Genomic DNA, 26,083 nt, shown 5'->3' on the forward strand with positions numbered 1-26,083 from the left:
GGATGGGAGGGCAGGGAAGAGGAGAATCGCTGGACATGGAGGGGAGGGAAGAATTGCTGGACATGGAGGGGAGGGCAGGGGAGAGAGAAAAAAAAAGCTTACATGACAGCCTTCCAAGGGCCCGTTTCATTGTTGAGGAAACGGGCATGGTTCCACTAGTGTATATATATATATATATATATATATATATATATATATATATATATATATATATATATATATATATATATATATATATATATACACACACACACACACACATTCCTGCATGTGTTTTAGAAAAAGCTCTAATTTGGCAGATCCCTTTCTAAAACAACATTGATACCCATACTACATAATCACCAAAGACTGACCAGATACTCCATACCCCAACAAATAGACAACAACCAAAACAAAGGAAGAACACCAACATGCGGACAACATCAACAGAACAGTAAGAAAGGCCATAAAATACACACACTAACAAAGAAACGACAATTAACAAAAATCCACACAACACCAAACATAGAAGCCCCATACCAAATAATCCAAGTGGGTTACATCAACGCCAGATCCATAATAAACAAAACAACATCAGTAGTAGACTGGATCATGTCAGAAAACCTTGATCTAATTTTCATCAATGAAACCTGGATACATGATCAAAAGGACCCCATAATCCTTGACCTATGCCCTCCAGGATATAAAATCACTCACTGGACCAGAAAGGAAAAGAGAGGCTGAGGTATAGCATTAATCTATCGATCCCACTTCACCACTGAAACCACATCCGAGTCCATAACAACCCAACTTGAAATTGCCTCAATCAGAATCCACAACAAATCCCTGCTTGACCGCCTGAACTGTGTCTTGTTTTACAGACCACCTGGTAATTGGAACGAATGCCAGTCAAACTGCATGGACTTCATTTCAAACACCTGTGTAACCAACCCCAACACACTAATAGTAGGAGACATCAACCTTCACCTAGAGGACCCAAACTCTACCAACGCACGAGAATGAAAGGAATTCCTCCACCTATGGAATCTCAATTGGCCACACATGCAAGCAACACACGTCAAAGGGCACACACTTGACCTCATTTCATATCAATTGTCCACAGATCAAAACCTAATAATAACAGATATTAAATGGGCAGAAACACCTTGGACCGACCACTACAAACTAAACTTATCCCTAAATTGGCGGTAAAAGGGATCACACCCTATAAAAGAAAACACAACCTACAGCACAAGAGGCCAAATAGACTCAACAACATTCTGGCATCAGATATACAAAAACGAATGGACAGCACAAACGGACTCCATTGACTACCTCTCCGACTGAGGTAAAAGATGCAGAAGCATACTAGACCAAATAGCACCCGCACAAACAAGAACATAATGAAGACACACTCCAATACCATGGTTTAACGACGAACTGAAAAAAACTAAAAACACAATCTAGGAAACTCGAACGAGCATGGAAAAAAATTAAAGATGAACACACGCTCAACGCTTGGAAACAAATTCAAAGGAAATACAAATACGTAATAAGACAGACCAAAAAGGTCATACTATAAAACTAAAATAGGACCTGATTACAAAGACACGAAGAAACTATATCAAATCGTAAATAAACTGCTAGACACCACCTCGGTCACCTCAACCAACACAGACATCCCATCTGCAGACAAACTTTGCAAAATACTTCAATGAAAAAATTGTATATCTACGCAACACACTTCCCCACGACAATACTGATATCGAAAACTTCATCAACGGTATGGACCCAACCTCTGGAGAATACCCAGCAGACCAAACCTGGACAAATTTCACACTCCTCACCACCAAAACAGTGGTTCATAGATTCTCCATCACTCACTGCAAACTGGATACGTGCCCCAGCTACCTAATAAAATCTGCCCCCGACCGCTTCATAGCAGACCTCACATCCCACCTAAACTACCTGCTCCAACATGGTCTGTTCCCCAAGGAAAAGGGCAATATCCTACTCACCCCAATACCAAAAGATCCCAAGAAAAAAACAAGTGAACTTACCAACTACCGCCCAGTAGCATCTATCCCACTAGTAGTCAAACTGATGGAAAGCATGGTAACCAAACAACTTACTGAGTACCTAAATAAATTCTCAATACTACATGAATCACAATCAGGATTTCGCCCCCTCCATAGCACTGAAACAGTACTAGTTACTCTCCTGTCCAAATTCAAGCAGGAAATTGCAACAGGTAAAAGCATACTTCTCCTTCAATTCGACATGTCCAGTGCATTCAACATGGTAAACCATAACATACTACTAAAACTCCTAGATTACTTTGGCATTGGTGGAAACATACTAAGCTGGATCAAGGGTTTCCTAACCACCAGAACATACCAAGTGAAATCAAATCCAAACATATCATTACCGTGGAAAGCAGATTACGGAGTACCTCAAGGATCACCACTATCACCGACCCTATTCAACCTAATAATGAAACCACTAGCCAAGACCTTATCTGATCAAAGCCTCAACCCATTCATCTACGCAGATGACATTACAATATACATACCCTACAAACATGATCTGACAGAAATCACCAACAAAATCAAGCTCAGTTTAAATATCATGAACTCATGGGCAAATGCATTTCATAGTAACATAGTAGATGACGGCAGATAAAGACCTGCATGGTCCATCCAGTCTGCCCATGACAAACTCATATGTGTATACCTTACCTTGAATTTGTACCTGTCCTTTTCAGGGCACAGACCATATAAGTCTGCCCAGCAGTATTTCCCGCCTCCCCAACCACCAGTCCCGCTTCCCATCACCGGCTCTGGTACAGACCGTATAAGTCTGCCCTCCCCTATCCTCACCTCCCAACCACCGCATAGGAATCCTGTGCAGAGGGAATGGATCCTCAGAAGCTTAGCTGAAATTGGGTGGCGGAGCAGTTGGGGGGAAGAGGGGGTCTCTTCCCCCCAACTGCTCCGCCACCCAATTTCAGCTAAGCTTCTGAGGATCCATTCCCTCTGCACAGGATTCCTCTATGCATATCCCACGCATGTTTGAACTCCGTTACCGTTTTCATCTCCACCACCTCCCGCGGGACGGCATTCCAAGCGTCCACCACCCTCTCCGTGAAAAAATACTTCCTGACATCTTTCCTGAGTCTGCCCCCCTTCAATCTCATTTCATGTCCTCTCGTTCTACCGCCTTTCCATCTCCGGAAAAGGTGCGTTTGCGGATTAATACCTTTCAAATATTTGAACGTCTGTATCATATCACCCCTGTTCCTCCTTTCCTCCAGGGTGTACATGTTCAGGTCAGCAAGCCTTTCTTTATACGTCTTGGAACATAAATCCCATACCATCCTCGTAGCTTTTCTTTGCACCGCTTCCATTTTTTTAACATCCTTCGCAAGATACGGCCTCCAAAACTGAACACAATACTCCAGGTGGGGCCTCACCAACGTCTTAAACAGGGGCATTAAAACCTCCTTTCTTCTGCTGGTCACTCCTCTCTCTATACAGCCTAGCAATCTTCTAGCTACTGCCACCGCCTTGTCGCACTGTTTCGTCGCCTTCAGGTCCTCAGATACTATCACCCCAAGATCCCTCTCCCCGTCCGTGCCTATCAGACTCTCCCCTCCTAACACATACGTCTCCCTTGGATTTCTACTCCCCAAGTGCATCACTTTGCATTTCTTCGCATTGAATTTTAATTGCCAAACGTTAGACCATTCTTCTAGCTTCTTCAGATCTTTTTTCATGTTTTCCACACCCTCCGGGGTGTCCACTCTGTTGGAAATCTTGGTGTCATCCGCAAAAAGGCAAACCTTACCTTGTAACCCCTCACAAATATATTGAACAGAATGGGCCCCAGCACCGATCCCTGAGGCACTCCACTACTCACCTTTCCCTCCTCCGAGCGAACTCCATTCACCACCACCCTCTGGCGTCTGTCCGTCAACCAGTTCCTAATCCAGTTCACCACTTCGGGTCCTATCTTCAGGCCGTCTAGTTTATTTAAGAGCCTCCTGTGGGGAACCGTGTCAAAAGCCTTGCTGAAATCTAAGTAGATGACGTCCATAGCACGTCCTTGATTTAATTCTCCCGTCACCCAGTCAAAGAATTCAATGAGATTCGTTTGGCACGATTTCCCTTTGGTGAAACCATGTTGTCTCGGATCTTGCAACTTATTGGCTTCCAGGAAATTCACTATCCTTTCCTTCAGCATGGCTTCCATTACTTTTCCAATAACCGAAGTGAGGCTTACCGGCCTGTAGTTTCCAGCTTCTTCCCTATCCCCACTTTTGTGAAGAGGGACCACCTCCGCCGTTCTCCAATCCCTCGGAACCTCTCCCGTCTCCAAGGATTTATTAAACAAGTCTTTAAGAGGACCCGCCAGAACCTCTCTGAGCTCGCTCAGTATTCTGGGGTGGATCCCGTCCGGCCCCATGGCTTTGTCCACCTTCAGCTTTCCAAGTTGTTGATACACACTCTCTTCCGTGAACGGCGCTCTATCCACCTCATTCTCAGGTGTACTTTTGCCAGTCCCTCTCGGTCCTTCCCCAGGGTTTTCATCAGTGAAAACAGAACAAAAGTATCTATTTAGCAAATTGGCTTTTTCTTCATCATTTTCTACATAGCGTTTTGTTGTTTCTTTTAGTCTCACAATTCCCTTTATAGTCTTTCTCCTTTCACTAATATACCTGAAGAAGTTTTTGTCTCCCCTCCTTACATTTCTAGCCATTTGTTCTTCCGCTTGCGCCTTCGCCAGACGTACCTCTCTCTTGGCTTCTTTCAGTTTCATCCGGTATTCCTCCCCGTGTTCCTCCTCTTGAGATTTTCTATATTTCTGGAACGCTAACTCTTTAATCTTTATTTTCTCAGCCACTTGCTTTGAGAACCATATTGGTTTCCTTTTTCTCTTGCTCAATACAGAAAAAACCCACTGCCTCATTCTCTCATTGTCACGGTTGTGCCCATGTTTCGTGCTCTCCTTACTCTCGCCACCTGGTGGCCAGACCTGGTGGCTGCAATGGACTGTCTGGTTATTGTCACCCGTTCCAGATTTCAGCCCCGTCCGGTCCGGATCTTCCGAGCGGCCAGACTTGCTTGCTTTGGTTGAACCTACACAGCACCCATAGTTGCCTGGTGATTGCTGCAGTAAGCCTCAGCTGCTGCTGGGCTTATTAGCCAGTTGGAAATTCTCTGCTTTGCCTTTGCATCGCCTTAGGCCCTGGTTTGTTGGTGCTTGTTGCACTTCTGCTTTGTGGGGGTTCTTGCCTGAAATTCTTGTCTGTTTTTTGTTAGTCTGTGTGTAGTTAGATTAGGTTGTGGTTTGTTTTCTAGTCTTGTCTCTGGGTTATAGTTTTGTGTTTAGTCCTTGTCTGCTTGTGTCTTAGTGGCTGCTCTGCAGCTTTCAGTTCTGTGTCTTGTTAATCAGTGTTTTGTTCCCTGTTTTAGTGGCTGGTTGCAGCTTTCAGTCCTGTCCTTTAGCTTATTCCTTTCCCTGCCTTGCTGCCCCTGTATATTCCTTTCCCCTCTGACCCTCAGTCCCTGTTCAGCCTTGTTGGGATCCTGTTCCTGCCCTGTCCTATAAGTCCTGCTGGCCACCTGCAGCCACGGGTTCAACTCCTGGTGAAAGGTGGCCATGTGCAGGTGAAGCCTAACTGTTTGTCAGAGTTCTGCCCTGTCTCTGGTGTAAGGTGGTTTTGCCTGCCACTCCTTGGCAGTGGCCCAAGGGCTCACAAACCTAGTTCCTGCTTTGAAGACGTGACACTCATCCCAATACAATACGTACAAACCCACAAATATAAACACCCCAGACCACACCCTCGCTATCTCAGATAGCCTGAAAATCCTCGGCGTTACAATAGACCGTAACCTCACACTTGAGAGCCAAGTGAACTCAACTACTAAGAAAATGTTCTACTCAATGTGGAAACTTAAACGTGTGAAACCATTCTTCCCAAGGGAAATATTTCGCAATTTGATACAATCAATGGTACTAAGCCACAGAGACTATTGCAATGGAATTTATGCAGGATGCAAAGAACAACTCATAAAGAAACTTCAGACCGCTCAAAACACAGCAGCCAGGCTTATATTTGGGAAAAACGTGATTCAAAAGCGCCAAATCCCTCCGGGAAAAACTGCACTGGCTCCCAATCAAAGAATGTATTGCTTTCAAAATCTGCACCCTGGTCCACAGAATTATCTACGGCGAAGCCCCGGGATATATGACAGACCTACCATCCAGAAACACAATCGGATCAACAGAAACATACTTAAATCTCCACTACCCAAGCTGTAAAGATCTCAAATACAAATCAACTTATGCATCCAGCTTCTCCTACATAAGCACACAATTGTGGAATGCACTGCCAAAAGCCGTGAAAACAACGTACGACCACCTAAACTTCCGGAAATCACTAAAAACCAACTTGTTCAAAAAGGCATACCAAACCAATCCTACCTGAGTGCCTAAACCTTGCTACACAATGTAACCAAAGCTTGTAATGAACATTGCATAACTCTTCCTATCCATGATTCCCCAATATGTCTATAACACATGAACCCTATTCGAACCCTATTCGACCACTTTACCGGAGATGGCGAACGCCACTATGGTACTATGTAAGCCACATTGAGCCTGCAAACAGGTGGGAAAATGTGGGATACAAATGTAACAAATAAAAATAAATAAATAAAATAATACTAGAACTGCAAACATGCCAATCTGGACATCTCAGTTCTGATTTTATCTAAAACTAGTAAAAAAGGCCCGTTTCTGACACAAATGAAATGGGCGCTAGCAAGATTTTCCTCGGAGTGTGTATGTTTGAGAGAGTGTGTGTGAGAGTGACTGTGTGAGAGAAAGAGAGTGAATGTGTGTGTGAGTGTGTGTGTGTGACAGAGAGAGTGAGTGTGGGTGTGAGTGTGTCTGTGAGTGAGAGAGTGTGTGAGAGAGAGAGAGACAGTGTGTGTGAGACAGATAGAGTGTGAGAGTATATGTGCGATACACAGACTCTCTGTGAGACCGAGAGAGTGTATGAGATCGAGAGACTGTTTGAGAGTGAATGTGATACAGTGTGAGACACAGAGTGTGTGAGAGACAGTGTGTGAGAGAGAGAGAGAGAGAAAGTGTGTGTGTGTGACAGAAATACCTCCCCCCTCTCTCTCTGGTCTCAGGACCCCCTCCCAATGTCTCCCCTGTTTCTTTCTGCATCCTTCCATCCAGTGTCTCCTTTTTTTCCGTACCCTTCCATCCAGCATCTTCCCTCTTTCTCTCCCCATCCTTCCACCCATCTACCCTCTCTCCTGATCCTTCCATCTAATGTCTCTCTCCCCCTCCTTCTATCCAGTGTCTCTCTATCTCTCCACCCTTTTCTGTCCATTGTCCCTTCTCTCTCCACATCCTTCCAGTCTCTCCCCTTTCTCTCTGCATCCATTCATCCATCTCCCCCTTTCTCTCCCCATCCTTTTAACTGTTTTCCCTCTTTCTCTCCCCATCCTTCCATCCGTCTACCCCCCTGTCCTGATTCTTCCATCCTGTGTGTCTCTCTCTATCCCCTTCTTTCCCCCCAGGCCCGCCCACCCAACACAGACCTGCCAAGTCTCCCGCGGATAACGCGGTGCCAGCTCCCATTTCCAGCCACTGCTGCTTCTCCTGTTGAGCAGCAGCGGCCGCTACAAAAACAGCTGTTTTTAAAAAGAAAGCGTGGCACCACAGGCAGCCATCAGGCATTGGCTGTCAGCTCTGCAGCTGCTCCTCTCGCCTCTCACGTCGCTGCGCTCCTCCAGGGTTCTCCTCCAGGGGCAGTGACATGAGAGGCGAGAGGAGCGGCTGCAGAGCTGACAGCCAATGCCTGATGGCTGCCTGCGGTGCCGCGCTTTCTTTTTAAAAACAGCTGTTTTTGTTTTTGTAGCGGCCGCTGCTGCTCAACAAGAGAAGCAGCAGTGGCTGGAAATGGGAACTGGCGCCGCTTGTTTCGCGGGAGACTTGGCAGGTCTGTGTTTGGTGGGCGGGCCTGGAGGGAAAGTGGCTGGGCCTGGGCGGCAACCTCGGGGGATGGCGGGGGGGAGCAATGGCGACCTTGGGGGGGGGTGGAGGGGTGAGCGGCGGCGACCTTGGGGGAGGACCGTGGCGGCAAGGGCGGCAGGGGCGGGGCCTCATGCTGCTGTCTTGCGGTTGGTCAGTGCTGCATGTGACGTCAGCCTGACCTACGGAGCCTAGCAGACCAACTCTGAAGAAAGCCAAGGACACAGGCAGCAAGATAGAACGTTGGAGGTGAGAATTATTATATAGGATGGGGCTGCATCTGTCAAGTATACACATTCTTGCATGCCAAATGTATGGCCATGGCATAGCTAAATCTTTTTTTTTTCTACCTTTGTTGTGTAATCATTGTCCCATTGTCTCTTTACCATTTTTCTCCTGTCCTTTTAACATTTCTGACTATCCATTTTTCCTCTATGCCCCTGGTCCTATCCAGCATCTTATCTCTGTATCCCTGTCCCTTTCCTCCTTCCATGTTCAGCATCTCTCCTCTGTGTTCCTATCTTACTCTGTCTAGCATCCCTCCTCTATGTCCCTATCTCTCCTCTTTTGTCCAGCATCTCCTTTCTGTGTCTCTATTCCTCCTCTTGTTCAGCATCTCCCCTATCTTCCCTTATGCCTGCACCTTCTCCCCTGGTCCAGCTCCTCTCTCTATCTATCTGTCTCCCCGCATTGGCCCAGCATCTCTCCCCCTTTCTCCCCTAGTCCAGTCTCTCTTTTTTTCTTCCCTCCAAACCTCCCCCTCAGTCTAGCATTTCTCTCCATCTGTTCCCTCTCCCCTTTGCTCCAGGTCTCTCTCTCTCTCTTCCCTCTGCTTTCCTCCCAGGTCTAGTTATTCTCCCCTTTTCTTCCATCCAAGGTCCAGCATCTCTGCACGTCCTTCCCTTGCCCTGTAGGTCCAGCATCTTTCTCTCTCCTCTTTGCTACAAGTTTCTCTTTCCCTCCCTCTCGTCCCTCTGATTCCCCCCTTCATTCCCAACATCTCTCCCCCCTTATGGGTCTGGCATCTCTCCAACCTTCCCCCCCCCCCCCATAAAGGTCCAGTATATCTCTAACCCCTCTCCCTCCCCCGCACAGGCCCAGAATCTCTCTATACCCCAACCACCCCCTCCTACAGTTCTCAAAATGTATCATGAGTCTCCAGCAGAGACAGTGATTGAAACAAGTGGCCTCTGCCCGACCCGATCAGGGCATCTCCTGTGCCATATCCTGCCTCTCTGATGTAATTTCCTGTGTGTGAGATGCAGCACAGAAAAGGTCCTGGTAGGGCCAGGCAGAAGCCACTTGTTTCAATTGCTGGAGACTCACAGCGTGTTTTGAGAACCACGGGGGGAGGGGGTAGAGAAAGGGAGTATGCTGGACTTGTGAAAGGATGCTGGGGGGGTGGGGGAAAGGGAAGGTTCATCACCACAGGCTGGCAAGGGCATTTTGCTGGGCTCACTCTTTAAGCTCTAGTATTCTTCTGACAAGTCTGAATTCTCTTTCATACTTGGTACTGCACAGCAAAGTGTCAGTAAACCTCACAACAAAATAGGTCTAGATTTATTGAAAGGCACTATCACATTACTGCATTCTAACATGTATTACTGTACATTATTACCACAAATACCGCTACATTACTGCTAATGTACGTGAAAGGTATTTGTGCACACTGACATGATAGCACACATTAGTAAATATAAGGAAAGTAATATTCACTAATGATAGCATAAACCTACCCAAGAAAAGCCAATACATCCAATAGCATCAGATAACATATCAGCCAGAAACGATGGGTAAGAACTTGCTGTAGGGAAGTAGGCAAAAAAATATGGACTATGCCAGTGGGTCACCTGCAAATACAGAGAAAATGGGAAAGAAAAAAAGAAAATCATTCAGACATTCAGCAATCTGCAAAAGCAGAAGACACCAGCAAAACTAGTGGAAAGCACTTGAACCAATGGTTTGCAGCAGGCCCATAGCCAGCAGACCATTTAGGGGGTGCTCCGGTGTGGACTGTGGGGCCACATATCCTTCTCTGCTATCACCCCCCCACCACCACCACCACCACTACCACCACCACCACCACCATAAGAAATTATACCTTTGTTGGCAGGGATGCCCAAGCCCCACTAGTTGAAGCACTCCATGGCATGAAATTTTCCCAGTGCGAAGAAGTCAGTGGCATGCTGCTGGCACTCCTTGCACATGCTCAGTTCATGCTCACAAACTAAACATGCAAGAAGAGTGCCAGCATTGGCAGCTGGAAAGCACATTGCTGACTTCTTCATACCAGGGGAGGTTCAGGTCACAGAGCTCTTCGGCCTGCAGGGCTTGAGCATTCCCACCAGCCATTCAGTTTGGTGGGGGGGGGGGGGGGGGGCACTGGTTTGCAGCCTACTTCAAATCCTGCTTCCCAGGGAAGAGTCCTGACCCTCAAAATCAAATAAGTTAATTACAACTTTTTATACTCCTTTTTCCCCAGCTTCCAGGTAATTACTTAAATACTGTATGCAGTAATAAAGCAAAGGTGATTTTCTTTAGAATTTTCTATTGAAACGGTTTATTTTTGAAATATAGAGGCAAACTCTCTCTTCTGCAGTGTACTTTTATAGATGTATAAAAGGAATTTAAAATATACAGGTAGCCACTATAAGATTTTCTAGGGATATATATATCTGCATAAAAGTATGTGCTGTTGACGCATAACACATATATTTACACAGGGGATTGGTACAATTTGAGTAAGAACATGGTTAGGGTGGTGGACTTTGGTCCTGGGGAACTGAGGAACTGAGTTTGATTCCCACTTCAGGCATAGGCAGCTCCCTGTGACTCTGGGCAAGTCACTTAACCCTCCATTGCCCCATGTAAGCCGCATTGAGCCTGCCATGAGTGGGAAAGCGCGGGGTACAAATGTAACAAACAAACAAAAAAAAGAATAACCATACTGGATCAGACCAATGATCCACCTAGCCCGGTCTCCTGTTTCCAGCACTGGCCAATCCAGGTCACAACTACCTGGCAGAATCCCAAATAATAGCAAGTAGAGCTGTTCCGAATAGCATATTTTACTATTCAGCCAAATACAAATAATGAAAAATATTATTTGGTCAAATATGGATACTGAATGTGAAAAATGGGCATTGAGCTTCAACATAACAAATAATAAAAGAAGCAACATGAAATCAGAGATCAAGTGTTTCTTTCAGTAGGTTTTAGCACAGTAGAGTCCCAGACTATTCATATTCAAATTTAAATCAATATTTGGCCAAATATGAATAATGTATTCAGGACTCTATTTGAGCCCGAATCAAATTGAATATGAATATTCAATACAGCCCTAGTAGCAAGATTCCATACTACCAATCCCAGGGCAGGCAGTGGCTTCTCCTATGTCTATTTCAATAGCAGACTATAAACATTTCCTCCAGGAACTTATCCAAACCTTTTTTAAAACCTGATATGCTAACTGCATAACCACATCCTCCGGCAAGAAGTTCCAGAGCTTAACTATTCGTTGAGTGAAAAAATATTTCCTCTTATTCATTCACTGAGTGTCAGCTAGTCTTTGTACTTTTTGAAATTGATTCACTTTTACGCATTCTACACCACTCAGGATTTTGTATACCTTTTCATATCCCCACTCAGCCGTCTCTTTTCCAAGCTGAAGAGCCTCTTTAGCCTTTCCTCATGTGAGAGGAGTTCCACTTCCTTTATTATTTTGATCACTCATCTTTGAACCTTTTGTACATAAGTATTGCCACACTGGGACAGACCAAAGGTCCATCAAGCCCAACATCCAGTCTTCAACAGTGGCCAATCCAGGTCACAAATACCTGGCAAGATCCTGAAAAAGTTCAATACATTTTATGCTGCTTATCCCAAAAATAGCAGTGGATTTTCTCCAAGTCAATTTAATAATGGTCTATGGGCTTTTCCTTTAGGAAGCCTTCCAGACCTTTTCTAAACCCCGCTATGCTAACTGCCTTTACTAGATTTTCTGGCAACGAATTCCAGAGTTTAATTACACATTGAGTAAAGAAACATTTTCTCTGATTCATATTAAATTTAGTACTTTGCAGCTTCATCGCATGCCCCATAGTCCTAGTATTTTTGGAAACGGTAAACAAACGATTCATGTCTATCCGTTCCACTCCACTCATTATTTTATAGACTTCTATCATATCTCCCCTCAGCTGCCTTTTCTCCAAGCTGAAGAGCCCTAGACACTTTAGCCTTTACTCATAAGGAAGTCGTCCCATCCCCTTTATCATTTTTGTTGCCCTTCTCTGTACCTTTTTTGAGATGTGGCGACCAGAATTGAACACAATATTCGAGGTGCGGTCACACCATGGACCAATACAAAGGCATCATAACATCCTCACTTTTGTCTTCTATTCTCTTCCTAATAATACCTAACATTCTATTTGCTTTATTAGCCACCACAGCACACTGAGCAGAATTTGAACGTATCATCAACAACGACGCCGAGATCCCTTTCTTGGTTGTGATTCCTAACGTGGAACCTTGCATTACATAGCTATAGTTCGGGTTCCTCTTTCCCACATGTATCAATTTGCACTTGCTCACATTAAACGCCATCTGCCATTTAGTTGCCCAGTCTCGTAAGGTCCTCTTGTAATTTTTCACAATCCTCTAGCGATTTAACCACTTCGAATAACATCATGTCATCAGCAGATTTAACTGCCTCACTAGTTACTCCCATATCTAGATCATTTATAAATAAGTTAAAAAGCAGAGGTCCCAGCACAGATCCCTGAGGAACCCCACTATCCCTTCACCATTGATAATACTGACCATTTAACCCTACTCTCTGTTTTCTATCCTTTAACCAGTTTTTAATCCTATCCCATGACTCTCCAATTTCCTCTGGAGTCTTTCATGAGGTACTTTGTCAAACGCCTTCTGAAAATCCAGATACACAATATCAACCGGCTTGCCTTTATCCACATGTTTGTTCACCCCTTCAAAGAAATGTAATAGATTGGTGAGGCATGGTTTCCCTTCACTAAATCCATGTTGGCTTTGTCTCATTAATCCATGTTTTTGAAAATGCTCTGTAATTTTGTTCTTTATAATAGTCTCTACCATTTTGCCCGGCACCGATGTCAGGCTCACCGGTCTATAATTTCTTGGATCCCCTCTGGAACCTTTTTTAAGTATCGGCATTACATGGGCTACCCTCCAATCATCCGGTACCATGCTCGATTTTAAAGATAAATTATATATTACTAACAATAATTCCACCGGTTCATTTTTCAATTCTATCAGTACTCTGGGATGAATACTATCTGGTCCAGGAGATTTGCTACTCTTCAATTTGTCAAATTGCCCCATTACAACCTCTAGGTTTATAGAGATTTCATTCAGTTTCTCTGACTCGTCAGCTTCGAATACCATTTCTGGCACCAGTATCTCTCCCAAATCTTCCTCGGTAAAGACCAAAGCAAAGAATTCATTTAATTTCTCCACTAAGGCTTTGTCTTCCCTGATTGCCCCTTTTACCCCACGGTCATCTAGTGGTCCAACCAATTCTATTTCCGGCTTCTTGCTTTTAATATACCTTAAAAAAAAATTTTACTACCTGTTTTTGCCTCCAATGCAATCTTTTTTTCAAAGTTCCTCTTTGCCTTCCTTATCAGCGCCTTGCATTTGACGTCACATTCTTTATGCTGTTTCTTATTATTTTCAGTCAGTTCCTTCTTCCATTTTCTGAAGGATTTTATTTTTGCTCTAATAGCTTCCTTCATCTCACTTTTTAACCATGCAGGCTGTCGTTTTGTCTTCCTCCCTCCTTTTTAAATACACAGAATATATTTGTCCTGGACTTCCAGGATGGTATTTTTGAACACCATCCACACCTGATGTAAATTTTTGACCCTCGCAGACACTCCTCTAAGTTATTTTTTCACCACTCTTCTCATTTTATCATAGTCTCCTTTTTGAAAGTTAAATGCTAACGTATTGAATTTCCTGTGTATACTTACTCCTAAGCTAATATCAAATCTGATCATATTATGATCTCTGTTATCAAACAGCTACATCACCATTACCTCCCGCATAGGAGCCGACTCTGTGGGTGCTGTGGGTGCTTGAGCACCCCCAATATTGAGAGAATTCCTTGTATGTGTCTAGGGAGGGGTTATTTCCATTGGGCTTAGCACCCCCAATAGTTACGAAAAGTTGGCTCCTATGACCTCCCGAACTAGATCATGCACTCCACTAAGGACTAAGCCTGGAATTCTTCCTTCTCTTGTCGGCTCCTGTACCAGCTGCTCCATAAAGCAATCCCTAGCATACCCCGATGTTACATTTACCCAGTCAATATCGGGGTAATTGAAATCACCCATTATTATCGTATTGCCCAGTTTGTTAGCCTCCGTAATTTCCGATAACATTTCTACATACATCTGTTCTTCCTGGCCAGGCGGACGGTAGTACACTCCTATCACTATCCTTTTCCCCTTTACACATGGAATTACAATCCACAGGGATTCTAAGATGTGTTGTCAGGCTTCTCGTGGAGACACTGGGTTAGTGAGCCCTTGGACCACTGCTGAGGAGCGGCAGGAGAATCGCCCAAACACAAGACAAGGCAGAACAGACATACCGGCAAACCCAGGACTGGAACTACCAGCTGGAAACTGCAGCCGAGACAACGCAAGCTGGAGCAGGCAGGACAGGAAATCAGCCAAACTTCACCTGCACTTGACCACCGTTCCTCAGGAGTTGAGACCCTGGGTGCAGGAGGCCGGCAGGACTTACCGGACAGGGCAGGAAGTCAGAACTGCAGGGAACAGCAGCCGACCAGCAAACAGCAGATCACTCCAGAAACCACACCGGGGTCCCAGACAGCAGTAAGCAGAGAAATATTCCAGGAACCAGACAGGGTCAAAGACAGGCAGCAAGCAGTAGAATAAACCAGGAGACAAGCTGGGTCTAGGCAGGCAGCAGACAGTAGAATAAACCAGGAGACAAACCAGGTCTAGGCAGGCAGCAGACAGTAGAATACACCAGGAAACAAGTAGGGTCAAAGCTGCAACCGGGAATAGCAGAGAAGCACTGCAACTAACTCTCACCAAAGGAAACTCCTCTGAGGACCTCTGTTGCAAGGCAAACTAGAAAGCTTCCCAGGTGATTAATAAAGGCAACATACAAGAGAGTTCACCAGGTACGGGTACTGCTTAGTTCCAAAAAACTCCCAAAACAATCTGGAAGGCTGGACGATCCGGACCGGACCAGACCGGAATACCTTCTGGAACATGGGAAACAACAAGCAATCAGTCCACAGCAGCCACCAGGTCTAACCACCGGGGGGCAAGGTGACTGAGAGCAAGCAACATGGGCACAACCGTGACAGTACCTCCCCCTCAAGGCCTCCCCGGACTTCTCGGGAGGACTGGGTTTCCATGGATATTCTTGGTGGAATCTGCTGACAAGTTTAGGCGTGTAATCAACGCCCATATCATTAGGCGCGGGTCGTGAGGTGGTCGGTTGAGGACAAGGCTGGGCTTTGTCAACAAAGCTGGATTGAGTGCCCTGCGCTAGTGTAGAGCTACGGGCCATGGTTTGCTGTGAGCTAGCCTTACGATTCTTACATTTCCGAATCTCAGGATTATCCTGAAGCTTAGGCCCTGGGGTCGGTTTCCTAAGTAAGGTGTGGGACCACCAGCCCTGAGGAGTCGTCCTAGAGCCCCTGTTGGCTGGAATCTGGGGACTGGGCACATTGCAGGATCCAGCTTGGCACTGACTGGTCTGGGGTAAAGCACACGCACAGGTCAGACCAACTGTAGAAGTCTTAGAGTCCAGGGAGTCACTAATATCCGTCCACGCATCCGAGTCTTGGTCCTGCTGTTCGCCGACCACACTATCGGTGTCGGAGATAAAACAAAGTTTTCTGCAAGACTCGCCCCAGTTAAAAAATATCTCACCCTTTCCCCAGTCTAGGATCAGATTGTGTCTCTGTAGCCATGGTAGACCCAACACAATGGGCTGCATCGCTGATGGAAGGACATATAGGGAGATGTCCTCCCTGTGATCGCCAATACGCAAGCTCACGGGAGCCGTTTGAGTGTTTACATATCCTTGAATGTATCCATACTCTGAAAAGAGCGGGATGGTCTTAGATAATTCTTGTGTCGGAATATTAAGTTGATGGACTAGTGACTCGGCTATAAAGCTTCCACCCGCCCCGGAGTCCAGAAAAACCTCAGTATGCTCCTGTCTGTGACCTAGGTCAAGCACTGCTGGCACTAAGAATTGGGTACGCAGAAGGTTAGAAGATTGACTTATTACAGTGCCTGCAGTCAGACCCTGACCCAAGGATCCAGGTTAAAGTGGACACTTGACCACGTAGTGTCCCGTATCACCACAATACAGGCAAAGATTGAGGGTCTGACACCTCTGTTTCTCTTGAATTGTGAGAGGAGTATGACCTAGTTGCATGGGTTCTACTGGTGGTTGGGGGGAAACCTCCTGCGGACGGAGGCACATATTGATGGCTAGGTGTCTTAATACCTATCTTTTCTAAGGAACGCCGTTCTCGGCTACGCTCCTGGAATCGAATATCAATCATATTACAAATTTAATTAGGTCATCCAACCTGGTGGGAAGTTCACGTCTGGCCAGCTCATCCTTAATTTGTGGTGCCAACCCCTGCCAGAAGGTCGCGACCAGACTTTCATTGTTCCAGGTTAATTCAGAAGCCAAAGTGCGGAACCTAATCGCATAGAGGGGCATAATCAAACGCGAACGCCTATCTCCATGGGCGTCTATGTCCAAAAACGGGTACGTGAAGAGGCGGGACAGACCGTATTTTCGAAAAAATGGACGTTTTTCAGCTGGGCGTTTGTTTTTTTAGCGATAATGGAAACTAAAAATGCCCAGCTCAAAAACGTCCTAATCCAAGTCCATTTGGTCGTGGGAGGGGCCACGATTCGTAGTACACATTGCCCCCCCTGACATGCCAGGACACCAACTGGGCACCCTAGAGGTCAGTGCGGTGGACTTCAGACAACGCTCCCACATGCATAGCTCCCTTACCACGGGTGCTGAGCACCCAACCCCCCTCCCCCAAAACTCACTACCACAAATGTACAACACTACCATAGCTCTTAGGGGTGAAGAGGGCACCTACATGTGGGTACAGTGGGTTTTGGAGGCCTCCCATTTACCAGCACAGTGTTACAGATAGGGGGAATGGGCCTGGGTCCACCTGGCTGAAGTGCACTGCGGTACCCACTAAAAGTGCTCCAGGGACCTGCATACACGCAGGCCTCTAGGACTTGTTGCTGCTATATAACATTGGCACACCAGTTGACACCTGAAGACTAATGTCTCCGAAAACGTCCTTTATTGAAATAAGCACGCTTACTCACAGTTAACTGCAGATCAGAGGTTGTGCCCCACTGGCAACGAGTCTCCCTGGTACTGAGATGAGCAGTAGGTCCAAGCTGGCAGAATGGTGTACAATGCCCTCTTTCAGCCACATTCAAGGTAAGAACTAAATTCTGTAATGTGGCTAACACGTGAAAGGTATCTAAAACTAGCTTACAAAAATGGCCACTACCTCATGGACTACCGGAAACAAAACAGGGCACACTCTGACCCAGTAAGCAGAGGGAAAAGCACCATGGGAGTAGAGCCTACCAACTACCAACATCGTGAGCATTTGCCACAAGCTAGTGGAATCATGGAGCCCAATACCCTACACCCACGACAATAAATTGCTGATGTGACTCTGCAGTGCGCATAACAGAAAAGGTGTCACACTCACCAGAGAGCCACATCAGAACCAGGGAAAGGCTGTCACAAGATAGAACACATTCTGCTGTCATGGAGGTGGGTACGGCATTTGAGGCTGACATACAGGCTGGAAAAAAAGTTTTTTAAAGTGGGGTATTTTTGGTGGGAGGGGGTTAGTGACCACTGGGGGAGTCCGGGGAGGTCATCCCCGATTCCCTCCAGTGATCATCTGGTCAGTTGGGGCACTTTTTTGGGACCTGTTCGTGAAAGAAAAGTGACCCAAAATCACGGTAAAAACGCCTTTTTTTTTTTATTATCAGCTAAAGACACCCATCTCTCCTCGGCCAATAACCACGCCCAGTTCCGCCTTCACCATGCCTCCCAACACGCCCCCCGTCAACTTACCCGTTTTCCGCGACGGATTGCAGTTGGAAACGCCCAAAATCGGCTTTCGATTATACCGATTTGGGCGCCCATGGGAGAAAGACGCCCATCTCCCGATTTGGGTCGCATATAGGCGTTTTTCTCTTTCGATTATAAGCAGGATAGTCACCCAGGGTCTGTGTTCCCTGCTTGTGTATCAGGAGTGCGGAAGTTGCAGAAGTAACCTTCCCAGGCTCTTCAAAAACTTGATTAAATTGATCCAGGAAACCCTGGAGATCATGAAGCACCGGATCGTCCTTCTCCCAAAGAGGGGATGCCCAAGCTAATGCTTGACCGGACATTAGAGACATAATATAAGCCATCCGGGTTCTATCAGTAGGAAAGTCTTGGGACTGGAGCTCAAAAATTATTTCACACTGGTTGAGAAAACCTCTACAGTCTTTGGAATTACCGTCATATCTAGGTGGTGACTTCAGACGGATCCCTGACGTGACCGGAGCTCTTGCCGGTGCTGGACCTGAACTTGAAGCATCAGGAGCTGCTGCTCTTAGGGATGCCGCCATAAGTCTCTCTAGCTGTTCCATACGTACCCCCAGGGTGTGGAGGCCATTAGCATGCTCCTGCAGCGCCTGCACGATGGATGATCCCTCCGAGCTCATGGCCTTGTAATCTGTCAGGCTTCTCGTGGAGACACTGGGTTAGTGAGCCCTTGGACCACTGCCGAGGAGCGTCAGCGGCAGGAGAATCACCCAAACACAAGGCAGAACAGACATACCGGCAAACCCAGGACTGGAACTACCAGCCGGAAACTGCAGCCGAGGCAATGCAAGCTAGAGCAAGCAGGACAGGAAATCAGTCAAACTTCACCTGCACTTGACCGCCGTTCCTCAGGAGTTGAGCCCCTGGGTGCAGGCGGCCGACAGGACTTACCGGACAGGGCAGGAAGTCAGAACTGCAGGGAACAGCAGCCGGCCAGCAAACAGCAGATCACTCCAGAAACCACACTGGGGTCCCAGACAGCAGCAAGCAGAGAAATATTCCAGGAACCAGCAGGGTCAAAGTCAGGCAGTAAGCAGTAGAATAAACCAGGAGACAAGCTGGGTCTAGGCAGGCAGCAGACAGTAGAATAAACCAGGAGACAAGCCGGGTCTAGGCAGGCAGCAGACAGTAGAATACACCAGGAAACAAGCAGGGTCAAAGCCGCAACCGGGAATAGCACAGAAGCACTGCAACTAACTCTCACCAAAGAAAACTCCTCTGAGGACCTCTGTTGCAAGGCAAACTAGAAAGCTTCCCAGGTGATTAATAAAGGCAACATACAAGGGAGTTCACCAGGTACAGGTACTGCTTAGTTCCAAAAAAACTCCCAAAAACAATCTGGAAGGCTGGAAGATCCGGACCAGACCGGAATATCTTCTGGAACATGGGAAACAACAAGGAATCAGTCCACAGCAGCCACCAGTTCTAACCACCGGGGGAGCAAGGTGACTGAGAGCAAGGAACTTGGGCACAACCGTGACATGTGTTTTGTTTTGTTTTTTCTTGTGGAGTCTGTGATTATATGGTCCCCTCTGATAACCACCTAGTCTCAGAGAAGGCTGTAATATATGGGAATTCTTCTCTGATCCTTCTACTTACCATAAGAAATAAACCATTTGGAGAAGTGGGGCAATAGGGTTTCTACCTCCTTACACCCACCCCAAGATATAGTGGACCAGCCACCCCCAAGATATGGGGTGGCAGAGAAGACAGAGGCTATATTCCTTCCAAGGAGAAAGTCTTATTCCTTACCAATCCAGATAATAACAAAGCAAACAGGCAATAACAAATATCAATTTGTTATGAGAGGGAGAGAGAGACCACCGCTGTAAAGATTTACTCACTGTTGATCATCTCAGCCTCTGCCTAAATACAATACAACAGTGACTTTTATACCTTTTTTTACAATGGATTGGGCATCAATTCCCTCCGAAATCATGCAGCTTGCAACTTCAGCTAACTTCTGTCTTACTACATTGTTTACACAGAATGGAACACACTATCTGAATGTTATGGAACACAGCATCTTATAACAAGTCCAAGGTTTCTTTTACAGGAGATTGTAGCCGTCATTTTGCCACAGGAATTTCTCCAAGGCCTAGGTCTTATCATTGTTTTGTCTAGTAACCTCGACACATCTTCGCTTTCAAACTGTGTATACATTCTTAATGTCCTTGTGATGTAGAGTCAGTGGCACCAACTCTGTCATGGAGGGGAAGAGCGCTCCTTGCTGTAGATCAGCATGACCTCGAATTCACAGCTTTTCGCAGAAAGTACAGAAAGATGCAGCACTCAGGCATTTTAAGTTTCAGCCTTTAGCTACGCAGTTCATGGGTCATAGCTGACCTGTCAGTGGTCAGAAAAGTGCAAATTAATTCATTCCCCTCTTGATGACTGTTAAATCATCACCTGTACAGATAATAATCGTTAATTCTGCCGGGTGTCCATTCGATGTCCATCGATGAAGGGTACAACAGATGGAAAAGGAAGGAACCCAACCTAAACCTATCTATGTCTGGGAGCTGAAATAAGCTCTAGTGCTGAAGATAAATTTAAACATGAATTTAATAAAGACTAGATACAAAATGGGTGAAACAGGTACAAAAAAAAACAAAAAGAAAAATAGTTTCCTGTAGAATTTTCAATGTATTTGATTCAGGCCCTTCTTAAAATACAATGCTACTCCTCCACCAATTCGATCTACCCTATCAACTAGGATATAATTGTATCCTGGTATGACAGTGTCCCACTGGTTATCCTCCTTCCACCAGGTCTCAGATTCCTATCATATCTAATTTTTCATTTACTGCAATATATTCTCCCTTCTTATTTCTTAGGCTTCTGGCATACGCATATAGACATTTCAAACTATGTTTGTTGTTCCTATTATATCATGCTCAGTACTTGACAGTATTAATTACAACCTTTTGTCTGATTGTTATTTTATTTAAGGGCACATGATCTACTACTGTCTCTTTTGTACCCTCACTATCGGGATACCCTATCCTCCCTGTTTTGGTGATATCTTTAAAAGATACTTTATTCTGAACCATGCGCTTTTGAGCGACTGTCTGCCTTCCCCAGTCTCTAGTTTAAAAACTGCTCTATCTCCTTTTTAAATGCTGATGCCAGCAGTCTGGTCCACCCTGGTTAAGGTGGAGCCTATCCTGTCGGAATAAAGCTTCCCCTTCCCCAGAATGTTGCCCAGTTCCTAACAAATCTAAAACCCTCCTCCTGCACCATCGTCTCATCCACGCATTGAGACTCCTGAAGCTCTTATTTGGCCTGTCTGTCCTAATAGTTGTAAGCTCTGTCGAGCAGGGACTTTCTCTTTATGTTCAAGTGTACAGCACTGTGTACATCTAGTAGCGGCTATAGAAATGATAAGTAATAGTAGTAGTAGCTCTCTGTCTCTTGGGCCTGTGTGTGGAACGCGGTAGCACTTCAGAAAATGCTACCCCTAGAGGTTCTGGATTGAGCTTTCTACCTAAGAGCCTAATTTGGCTTCCAGAACCCTCTCTCTCACATTTTCCTATGTCACTGGTACCCACATAGTACCAAGACAGCCGGCTCTACCTAAATCCTATCTAGATGAAGCATGAGGTCCGCCAACTTCGCACCAGGCAGGCAAGTCACCAGGCGATCCTCACGTCCACCCAGTCACCCAGCTGTCTACATGCCTAATAATCAAATCAGCCACTACAACAGCTGTTCTAACCCTTCCCACCTGGGCAGTAGTAGCTATTTAATATCTGTACCTACTAATACTACTTATATTTCTAAAGCCTACTAGACATACGCAGCGCTGTACATTTGAACATGAAGAGACAGTCCCTGCTCAACAGAGGCTTACCAATCTATTTAGGACAGACAAACAGGACAAACAAGAGATAAGGAAATATTAAAGTGAGGATGATAAAATTAGGGTTCTGAACAAGTGAATAAGGGTTAGGAGTTAAAAGCAGCATCAAAAAGGTGGGCTTTTAGGTTAGATTTGAAGACAGCCAGAGATGGAGCTTGACGTACCAGCTCAGGAAGACTATTCCAGGCATATGGTGCAGCAAGATAAAAGGAACGGAGTCTGGAGTTAGTACTGGAGGAGAAGGGTGCAGATAAGAGAGATTTACCCAGTGAACAGAGTTCCCGGGGAGGAATGTAGGGACAGATGAGAGTGAAGAGGTACTGAGGAGCTGCAGAGTGAATGCACTTATAGGTCAATAAGAGGAGTTTGAATTGTATGCGGAAACGGATAGGAAGCCAGTGAAGTGACTTGAGGAGAGGGCTAATATGAGCATATTGACACTGGCGGAATATTAGTCGTGCAGCAGAATTTTGAACAGATTGAAGAGGAGAGAGATGGCTAAGTGGGAGACCTGTGAGAAGCAAGTTGCAATAGTCTAAGTGAGAGGTGATAGGAGTGTGGATGAGGGTTCTGGTAGTGTGCTCAGAAAGGAAAGGGCGAATTTTGCTAATATTATAGAGAAAGAAACAACAGGTTCTAGCAGTCTGTTGAATATGTGCAGAGAAGGAGCGGGAAGAGTCGAAGATGACCCCAAGGTTACGAGCTGATGAGACAGGAAGGATGAGAGTGTTATCCACAGAAATAGAGAATGAGGGACGAGGAGAGGTTGGTTTAGGGGGAAAGATGAGAAGCTCAGTCTTGGTCATGTTTAGTTTCAGATGGCGCTGAGAAATCCAGGCAGCAATGTCAGACAGGCAGGCTGATACTTTGGCCTGGATGTCGGCTGAGATTACTGGTGTGGAGAGGTAGATCTGGGAATCATCAGCGTAAAGATGATACTGAAAACCATGGGATGAGATCAGAGTACAAAGGGAAGAAGTATAGATGGAGAAAAGAAGAGGTCCCAGGACAGATCCCTGAGGTACACCAACTGACAGTGGGATAGAAGTAGAGGAGGAGCCACTAGAGTATACACTAAAGGTACGCTGGGAGAGATAAGAAGAAAACCAGGAAAGAACAGAGCCCTGAAATCCAAGTGAGGACAGCATATCAAGGAGTAGGCTGTGATCAACAGTGTCAAAAGCATCTTTATGCTGACGACACCCAGCTTTATCTCTCCACACTGCGGAAACCCAGGCCAAAGTATCGGCCTGCTTATCCGACATTGCTGCCTGGATGTCCAACCGCCACCTGAAACTGAACATGGCCAAGACCGAGCTTATTGTCTTCCCTCCCAAACCCACTTCTCCTCTCCCTCCACTCTCCATCTCAGTTGATAACACCCTCATCGTCCCCGTCTCATCTGCCCGCAACCTCGGAGTCATCTTCGACTCCTCCCTCTCCTTCTCTGCACATATCCAGCAGATAGCCAAGACCTGTCGCTTCTTCCTCTATAACATTAGCAAAATTCGCCCTTTCCTCTCTGAGCACACCATCCGAACTCTCATCCACTCTCTCATTACCTCTCGCCTTGACTACTGCAACCTACTCCTCACTGGCCTCCCACTTAGCCATCTATCCCCCCTTCAGTCCATTCAGAACTCTGCTGCACGTCTTATCTTCCGCCTGGACCGATATACTCATATCACCCCTCTCCTCAGTCACTTCACTGGCTTCCGATCAGGTACCGCATACAGTTCAAGCTTCTCCTACTAACCTACAAATGCACTCGATCTGCAGCCCCTCCTTACCTCTCTACCCTCATCTCCCCTTACGTTCCTACCCTTAACCTCCTCTCTCAAGACAAATCCCTCCTTTCAGTACCCTTCTCCACCACCGCCAACTCCAGGCTCCGCCCTTTCTGCCTCGCCTCACCCCATGCTTGGAATAAACTCCCTGAGCCCATACGCCAGGGCCCCCTCCCTGCCCATCTTCAAATCCTTACTCAAAGCCCACCTCTTCAATGTCGCCTTCGCACCTAACCACTTTACCTCTATTCAGGAAATCTAGACTACCCCAACTTGACATTTCGTCCTTTAGATTGTAAGCTCCTTTGAACAGGGACTGTCCTTCTTTGTTAAACTGTACAGTGCTGCGTAACCCTAGTAGCGCTCTAGAAATGTTAAGTAGTAGTAGTAGTAGCAGCAGATAGATTGAGAAGGATGAGGATAGAATAGAGACCTTTGGATCTGGCCAGGAACAGATCATTGGAGACTTTAGCAACCGCTGTTTCAGTTGAATGAAGGGAGTGAAAGTCAGATTGAAGTGGATCAAGAATAGCTTGAGATGAAAGAAAGTCAAGGCAATGGCGGTGAACAGCAAGTTCAAGTATCTTGGATAGGAAAGGGAGGAGGGAGATGGGGCGATAGTTGGAAGGACAGGTAGGGTCCAATGAAGGTTTTTTTAAGGAGTGGTGTGACTACGGCATGTTTGAAGGCATCAGGAACAATCGCAGTGGACAGTGAAAGATTGAGGATATGACATAAAAAGGATGACAGTAGGAGAGATAGTGTTAAGTAGATGGGTGGGAATAGGATCAGAGGAACAGGTAGTTAGTTTCGAGGAGGAAATAAGATGTGTAGTTTCCTCTTCAGTGATTTCAGAAAAGGAGGCAGGGGTTGGAGAGTTGAGAGAATGACTAAGAGAAGGAGAGGTGGAGGTGACCTGGTTGAGAATTCAAGTTTAATCTTGAAAACCATATCATGAAAGAACTCAGCCAGAGTCTGAGGGGAAAGTGAAGGGGGGTTGGAGGTGAAGGCACTTTGAGGAGAGAGTTCAGTGTGGCAAAGAGACGTTGAGGGTTTGAGCCAAGAGAATTTGTCAACTGGATGTAATAGTCCTGTTTGGCACGTAAAAGAGCAGACTGGAAGGAGGTCAGCAAGAATTTGAAATGTATGAAGTCAGCATGGGCACGGAATTTCAGCCAAAGGCATTCGGCAGAGCGGGCACAGGAACGTAGGTAGCGGATTCTAGAGGTCAGCCAAGGCTGGGGTTTGGTACGTTTTACAGAATGGGGAATGGGGGAAGCGAGAGTATCCAGAGCAGAGGAGAGAATAGTATTATAGGAAGAGACAGCCTCATTGACAGACTTGGATAACATAGTGGTAGAGAAGAAATTTGAAACATTGGAGGACAGAGTAGAAGGGTCAATAGCCTGAAGATTCCTAAATGTATTGGTTAAGATTGGACGGGACTGGGGAGGAGGGTGTTTAAGTGTGAAAGTTATCAGATGAGGGTCAGAGAGGGGAAGAGTTAAGGCACAGAAACTGAGAAGGGGATAAGATCAAGACAGTGGCCATTCTGGTGAGTGGGGGCAGTGGAGCACAGTTGAAGATTGAAAGAGGATGTTAAAGCAAGAAACTGCGAAGCATAAGAGTCAGCGGGATCATTAGCATGAATGTTAAAATCCACAAGAATGAGGGAAGGAGATGAAGGTTCAAGAAAGAAGGAAAGCCAAACATCAAAGTCAGTGAGAAAGGAAGAAAGGGACTTATCTGGGGGTCAATAAATGACTGCTACTCGGAGAGGCAGAGGAGCAAATAGACAGATGGAGTGGTCTTCAGGGTATAGCCAAGTTTCAGTTTGGGCAAGCAGATGGAGAGTACGAGAGATAAAGAGGTCATGGATGTAGGAACGTTTTTAAAGACAGAGCGGGCATTCCATAGAGTGCAACAGAAAGGCAGGGAAGGAGAGGAACAGAAATTAGATTGAAAATATCATGGTGTGACCTGCACAAACTAGGATGAGAGCTGATGTGGAGGACCAGGATGGGATTAATGTCCCCAGTGGAGAGCAGGAGAAGGAGCAAGAGAGTATGGAGGAGAGGTATGATGACAGCGACAAAGGCGAGATGTACTCAGAAAGGAGATGGATGATACCTGCCCAAATCCCGTTCTATTCTCACAAGACTGAGGGGTCGATATACAAAGCCACACATTAGAGCTACTCAGTGCTTGGCTTCTG

The 26,083-nt window shown here is 46.0% G+C and overlaps 1 protein-coding gene across 1 annotated transcript in view; it reads right to left on the reverse strand.

Annotated features, from left to right (window-relative positions):
- The window catches only part of DDC (dopa decarboxylase), a 438,446-nt gene that overhangs the window by 323,646 nt on the left and 88,717 nt on the right, over positions 1-26,083 (reverse strand). Inside the window, 1 exon segment of the mRNA XM_030209542.1 lies at positions 9,768-9,881. Within this exon segment, the coding sequence (XP_030065402.1) occupies positions 9,768-9,881 (114 nt within the window).

This window comes from Microcaecilia unicolor, chromosome 1 (assembly GCF_901765095.1).
Source record: "Microcaecilia unicolor chromosome 1, aMicUni1.1, whole genome shotgun sequence".
In the NCBI taxonomy this organism is placed as follows: Eukaryota; Metazoa; Chordata; class Amphibia; order Gymnophiona; family Siphonopidae; genus Microcaecilia; species Microcaecilia unicolor.